The sequence below is a fragment of the Triticum urartu genome, chromosome 7 (genome assembly GCF_003073215.2).
Source record: "Triticum urartu cultivar G1812 chromosome 7, Tu2.1, whole genome shotgun sequence".
NCBI lineage: Eukaryota > Viridiplantae > Streptophyta > Magnoliopsida > Poales > Poaceae > Triticum > Triticum urartu.
Genome location: NC_053028.1, coordinates 117,401,028 through 117,408,324, shown reverse-complemented (window position 1 = coordinate 117,408,324; position 7,297 = coordinate 117,401,028). Strand labels below are relative to the sequence as shown.

Here is a 7,297-nt window from a genome sequence, read left to right as displayed (position 1 = left end):
GCAACCCGATTAGCATCCACAGCAAGAACCAGTAGTATCGACGGAGTAGGAGCCACAAGAGAAATTGGACGCGACGGACAAGGGACCTTACCATAAAAAACACCCTAGAGATGAATGTCACGCATATGATTTCGGTGGCTATGCTCGTCGAAAAACTACGCTGGAGGGAGAGCGATTTGTCATCGGAGAAGGTGAAATGCGGCGGAGGAGGATAAGAGAAAAGGAGGACGGGAACCCTAAAACACGATCAGGCGCCGGTATATATCGCGAATTCGCGGGCGGTTTACGGGTCTCCTGTAAACGTTTTATGGGCCGGGCCGTTTTTAGCGGACCTGGTCGGGCCGGTTTTTTGGAGTGTCCAGTGAATCCGCGGGAAAAACGCGGCCTGGCGACCCCAGAGAGTTACTCTAACCACCGTTCGCGAGTCCCATCTTCAAGCGACCAAAAAAAAAAAGGAAAGAGAAAAACTCGAGAGTCCACCGTTCGTTGCCGCTTGCCGACAGCGTAGTGTCCACCTTCCGCCTCCACTCGGCTGCGTAAAGTCCGGCCGTCTCGATGGCTCTCCGCCGCCTCGCCGGCGCGTCCTCGCCTTCCTTCTCCTTCAAGTCCTTCACTACTGTTCTCCCACAGGCAGCGGAGACCGCGCCCGCCTCCCCGTCCTACCTCGCCCACCACCTGCTCGACGAATTCTCCCGCCCGCGCGCCTCCCGCGACGGGGAGCGCCTCCGCCGCCTGGCCGCCCACCTCACCGCGCCCGCCGTGGAATCCGTCATCGCGCGGCTCCCCTCCTGGCGCCACGCGCTCGACTTCTTCCGCTGGGCCGACGAGCAGCCGGGCTTCCGCCACTCCTGCTACTCGTTCAACGCCATGGCCTCGCTCCTGCGGCGCCGCCAGCCCGCCCACCTCGACCGCCTTGCCGCCGACGCGCTCGCCGCGGGCTGCCCCATGACGCCCGGCGCGCTGGGGTTCCTCCTCCGCTGCCTCGGCGACGCCGGGCTTCCTGACACCGCCGCCCTCGTCTTTGACAGCGCGAGGGCGCGCCTTAGCTGCACTCCCAACTCTTACACCTTCAACTGCCTTCTTGACGCGCTGGCTAAGGCCGGCCGCGCAGACGATGCGGAGGCGAGGCTCCGGGAGATGATGGTGGCATGCGGCGATGGAAGTGTCGATAAGTACACCCTCACCTCGCTCCTGCAGTGCTACTGCAATGCAGGCAGCCCAGATGACGCCAACGACGTGTTCCAGAGGATGAGCCAGCATGGTTGGGTGGACGAGCATGTGCTGACGATGCTGGCGGTGGCGTTCAGCAAGTGGGGGAAGGTGGACGGGGCGGTTGAGCTCGTGGGGAGGATGGAAGTGTTGGCGATGAGGCCGAGTGAGAAGACACTTAGTGTGCTGGTCCATGGGTTTGCAAAACAGCGCAGGATCGACAAAGCCATTGAGATGTTTGACAAGATGTCTGCTTATGGTTATGTTGCTGATTTGCCAATGTACGGTGTGTTAATTGAGGGTCTCTGCAGGCAGAAGCAAATAGGAAAAGCGCTGAAAATATTTGAGGTGATGAAGAGCAGTGAGGTTGTTCCTGATGTCCGTTTACTCAAGAATATGATTGAGGCTTTCATTCATGAAGGAGATATAGCCACTGTTAGCCCGTTTATCAATGAAAATGCCGGGAAGTTAAAACCCAGTGATGTTACCGCACTGTACAATGTGGTTCTACAAGGGCTTGTTAACCACGGGCAGGTAGAAGCAGCTTATCAGTTGCTCGCCTCAAGGGTACGTGGTGTTCAGGGGATTAGTGATGGTTTGACTGTTGGTGCAAATGTGTTTGATACCGTGCAGGATGTGAAGCCAAACTCTGATTCCTTCAACATTGTTGTGTGCGGCCTTTGTAAGGTTAAGAAGCTGGATGATGCCTTAGCTCTCGTGAAGGATATGGTTGGCTTTGGCAGCAAGGGAAAGCTATTGATGTTTAATGATTTGATCTATGAGTTGTGCAATGCAGATAGGTTAGATGAAGGATACAAATTGTTTAACCAAATGAAGGATCTTGGTGTGATTCCCACGGAGTTCACATATAATTCATTATTTTATGGCATTTGCAGGAGAAAAGATCCAAATGGTGCTTCTGATTTACTGAGGGAGATGTGCACCAATGGACATAGACCATGGATAAAGAATTGCACAGAAATGGTGCAACAGCTTTGCTTTAGTGGCAGGATAACAGAAGCTCTTGGCTTTCTAGAAGAAATGCTCAAAATGGGTTTTCTTCCTGATATCGTGACATACTCCGCAGCCATGAATGGACTGTGTAAAACCGGTGAGGTGGACAATGCGTTAGGACTCTTCCGTGACATTTCTGCCAAATCTTATCTTCCTGATGTGGTAGCACATAATATCTTGATAAATGGGTTCCGTCTATCAGGTAAATTAAATGAGGCGCAAGAAATTATGGAAGAGATGTTGGAGAAGGGTCTGTTTCCGTCTGTTGTTACCTACAACCTTATGATCGATGTTTGGTGCAAGTCTGGCAATATTGAAAAAGCGGTTGATTGCTTAAATAAAATGGTTGATGAAGAGAAGTCGCCAACAATAGTTACATATACAAGCTTGATAGATGGACTCTGCGGTGCTGGAAGACCTGACGAAGCCATTGTTTTGTGGCACAAAATGAGTGATAAAAATTGTGCTCCAAATAAGATAGCGTATACTGCTTTTCTAAATGGATTGTGCAAGTGTGGTCGAGTAGAGACTGCACTGACCTACTATGAGGAGATGATGACGAAAGGTTTTGTGTTAGATACCTTTTCCTGCTTATATTTTATAAATGCTTTGATATCAAATGGGAATACAACTAAAGGATGTGAACTTTTGAAAGAGGTTCTTCAAAGGGACATGACACAGGGTGATGATTTGAAAATGGTAGGATTAATAAATAAAGCAGTTGAAGTGTTGTCTAAAGATGGAAGAACTTCTCCAGAGATAAGTATACTTGTAGAGAAAGGTTTAATTTCAAGGGCTCAAACTATGGGCAAGAAAGATGGAAACTGACATTTGTTGCTCACCTCAAGGGCTCTAACCAGGAAGCCCTTTCCTGCTGCTAGCAGATTGTTCCTACTGCGTGCAACTACTTTCTCAAGGTATCTTTGATCTGGAAAACGCTTCTCAGTGGTTACTTCCCTCTTTGTAGTACAATAATATTTCTCTTGTCAAATTACGACATGATGTTTATCATCTATCGTAGGTCCTGTATGTTAATTGTTGGCAGCTTGGGGCTTAAGATCAATGGAACTAAATTTGTGGAGTTCTCAATAGGTGTTCCTCATGGTTGCTTCTGAATTGGATGGACACCTTCTGGTTTAAATATCCTTTATAGGCCCCAGTCGTATCCAAGACTTCAAGTCTTGAGTCAAATACCCTATGTAATTGTAGAACTAAATGTGATATGGTGTATGTGAAGGCTCCGAATTTGCTAAGAGAAATATGGAAGGTAATCCTGCATTCAATTACAGCAATTCCTTTTCTGTACTACCCAATAAGGAGATTATGTTTAGAGCATCGATGATGCGTGTTGATATACCCCTGGATAATTTTGATTTTATTGATGTTCTTAAGGAATTGGAATTATCCAGGGAACAAATTAGTAAGAAAAATGAACACTGTTTAGATATTCATGACTCGAATGGAAATGTCGCCCCCCTGTGCCCTGTGTCTAGCTGTGTTTGGCAACAAAATATTGTCAAAACCGAAGTATTGAAAAACTACAGTATTTTAGCATGTGGTTATAGGATACCACGGTTTTTACATATCAACATATTTTGAAGTATCAATAATACAGAGGACTTATTTGACTAGCATGGTGCGCATCGATGTAAAAAATGCCGGCTAGCTGTTAGCTGTAGCAAACACGCGTGTTTTTTAAGCCAGCCGCCGTTGCATGCAAACGGTAGTTGTGACTAGTTCACCAACGGAGTCGCTACTTCTGCGTCCAGCTTACCATGCCGATTTTTAATCGCGTACTGGACTAGGAACCAGCCTAACTCTTGGATGTTTCGTTGAGTCAAATCACAGTGAGTTAACTCTTGGATGTTTCGTTGAGTCAAATCACGGTGAAGATCCTAACAGATAGCCAAATCACCGAGCTGAAGATCCTAATAAATTGGGCGCCATCAGAACCGGTTAAGTAAGAACAACGACCTTGAGCCGTGCGTGGATTTGTCTTTTTCAGTTGCTAGTTTAAAAAAAAAAGAGGTCGGACCCTCTTTTTTTTAGACAGAGAAAATACCATGGTACTGTATTAAAGATACTGTGGTATTAATATTGCAGTTTTTTAGGTAACCAAACAACTCACAGTAATTGTGATAACTAAAAAAACTGCACTATTCCTAGAATACTTAGAAAATACTTTGTTATCAAACGGGCATGATACTGTAGTGGAAGAGTAGGAGACATTTACTGTAGTTTCTAGTAATAAAGAAAATGTCTCCTGCTAAGGGAAATGTCACTATTTCGTCTCTTACCTCCTCTTCTATACCTTGTACTAGAAGTCAGCAAAGTTCTACTTTGCCCCGATAGATATAAAAACAATGAGAGTATTATTTTGGAATTGTAGGGGTGTGGGAAAGAAAAGCATGTCTTCCTACATCAAAGACATAGTCATGCTCATCCCCTGGATGTCCTGGGAATTTAAGAGACTACAAAGAGGAAATAATGATGCTTTTTTAGAAAAATTGATCCTGGATTTTTTGTTTTGATTGGCACTGCATTGCTTCTGTTGGGAAGTCTCGGGGTATTCTTTGTGGTATTAAGATGGAAACCTGGGATACTATTTCTGATAGGAGAGGGTTTTATATTATGCAGCTTAGTGTGAAGCATAAAACTTTGAATTTGGAGTTGGCTGTGTTAGTTGTGTATGGAGCTGCTCATGATGAGCATAAGTTGGAATTTCTTTCTGAGATGTCTGAATTTTGCAATAGTATTGCTGTACCTCATGTTGTGACTTAATGTTTTGAGACATTGTGGGGAAAAGAATAAACATATGTCACTCCCTCGATCATCTGATATTTTTAATTCGATTATTCATACTTTAAATCTAAGAGAAATTCATATGATTGGGGATACTTCGGAAGCTCAATATCCTGGTTTGTTTGACATTTGTCAACGGCAGGATTGTACTGTGGCTGATGCTTTAAACTCTGGGCTGGCTTTATCCTTTAGAAGGCTTTATGATGAAAGTCTCTCACATTGGGAGGAGATTTAAAAAAAATGCCCAGTCTATGGTGTTGAATGATATTTCCTGATGAAGTGAGTTGGGCTCATACTAAGAACAAGCTGTTTTCAACCGTATCTGTTTATAAGTGGTTGGAGAATGGGCTTGCTGGGGCTAATAATCAATAGATTTGGAGAGCACACATCCCGCTAAGGATTAAGGTCTTTATGTGGCAGTTATTTTAGAACTCTATTCTGACACGTGATAATTTGTGCAAGAGAAACTGGCCTGAAAATCCTTTATGTTCTTTTTGTGGTGATGTTGAAGCTGCTAAGCACTTGTTTTTTCTCATGTAGTGTGGCTAAGTCCGCCTGGGGAACTATTCGCAGGATTCTGGGCACCTTGTATTGTCCTAGGAATTTGTGGCAAAGCTCGACATGGCTGTATGCTTTCTTGCCGGACAGGACCAAATTCTATATGTGTGTATTGCAGCTGTTTGCTGGGGAATATGGAATGTGTGCAATAAGGTCACCTTTGAGAAGCATAAGATGCAATCCCCTATGGAAGTTGTGTTCATAATCTGTACATTTCTCTTATACTGGGAACTGGGCAGGTTTACTCAAAAGCGGGGAGCAAGGCGTCTTCAGGGCCGAAGTCGAGACATTGATGAACGAGGCTACCACTCCTGCGTCTCTCATGAGCTCGGCTTCTGCAGGGGGCGAGAACATCTTGTATTCCTGGAGGCCGAGTGCTTGGAGTAATCCGAAGCTGGGGACTCCTGTGGTCGTTTATTTAAGTGGCTGTAGAATTGTACCTGGTGTTTTCTGTCTTTTGGATTGCTCTTCCGATGTTGGCAATAGATGCATCTCTGTTAGAACTTGTGTTGGTTTGGTGGTAGCAGGTTTTTGCCCGGTGGTGGGTGGTTCGATGGCGAACTATCTATAGCGGTTTCCTGCTATCTGCCCCGTCCCGCTTCCTCTGCTTTGTAGTTTCTTTGCTGATTTCTGTTCGGAGAATTCTGTATTTCCGTTATGGAAGTAATGGAAAGGGGCAATGCCCCGTTAAAAAAAAGTGATAGGGTGTAATTCTTATCCTCTATTTGGTAATGGTTTAGACTGTCGCGAGCAGAACCCCGTCCCTGCAGGAAATTCGTGCCGGCGAGCCTTGGCGCGAAGAAGTGCTCCAGCATTATTTCTCATGACGATACCAGTTGTGCCAGTGCGTGATCAATAGTTTCTTCCGCTCCACATGCTTCATCACAGCCTATTCTTTCAATGTGTCTCCTTCAGAAAGATCTGACCGGCAAGGCACCATAAACCTTTTATTACTCTCCACCAGTAACAAAAGTTTCTTCCAGTAATTACTGTTACCTGAGTTTGATGCATCATTTGTTTGTCTTTTTGCAGCCATGAGTGCTCCGTAAGTGGAGCGAGCTGTAAACTGACCGCATTTCTCCAAATTCCAAGCCCATGCATCTTCCATTAGTCGCCCCAACGGAATCCTACATATGGCAGACATCCAGCTCTACAAAATATGTTTGGGCTCTTCCAATTAATGTCCCATGAATTGCTGTCCTCGTCGACGAGAACCTCTGCCCTGTTTGTTCATTGTGGCCGCAGGCAGACGAACAAACGCTCGCCAAGAAATAGTAGACGGAATCCATGGATCCTCCCAAGGCCGAATGGAAGAACCGTCGCTCACACGTTTGATCAGTCCAGCATCAAGGGCGGCTCTGCCATGAGGGATTGCCCTCCATACACTTGGCCCTGCTTCAGGTAGGGTGGTTCGCAGTAACGCTATGTCGCCATCCCCTCTCATTTGCAGGTGACGACGTCTTCCGTTCTGTCAGTCTTGCCTGCTCGCCGGCAGGGTTGAAGCTCCTCAGTCCGGAGCGAGAGGGCAGGTGGTCATCCGACAAAGTCCGGTGGTTTCTGTGCGATGGCGGAAACGTCTTGCCCTATCCTGGGCGACGTGCTACGTGTTATATAGCAGGGGCACAATAACCCTGAGGCGCATACATAAGTTGGTTGAGAAGATAAGAGAAAATCAAGATATAACTTGAGGAGGAAGAAAGCAAGAGATAGACTT

At 46.1% G+C, this 7,297-nt stretch overlaps 1 protein-coding gene across 3 annotated transcripts; it reads left to right on the top strand.

Annotated features, from left to right (window-relative positions):
- The first annotated feature begins 432 nt into the window (after positions 1-432).
- Positions 433-6,310, top strand: LOC125521098 (putative pentatricopeptide repeat-containing protein At5g08310, mitochondrial). 3 transcript variants are annotated; one of them, XM_048686147.1, is made up of 4 exons: positions 433-3,140; positions 3,245-3,490; positions 5,566-5,736; positions 5,823-6,306. In XM_048686147.1, the coding sequence occupies exon 1, from the start codon at positions 556-558 to the stop codon at positions 3,049-3,051; it is 2,496 nt and encodes an 831-aa protein (XP_048542104.1). In that variant the 5' UTR covers positions 433-555; the 3' UTR covers positions 3,052-3,140; positions 3,245-3,490; positions 5,566-5,736; positions 5,823-6,306. The 3 variants fall into 3 exon arrangements, with proteins under 3 accessions (XP_048542104.1, XP_048542105.1, XP_048542103.1); XM_048686148.1 differs by having other exon boundaries at positions 3,316-3,490; positions 5,566-6,310; XM_048686146.1 differs by having other exon boundaries at positions 5,566-6,307.
- The last annotated feature ends 987 nt before the right edge of the window (positions 6,311-7,297 follow it).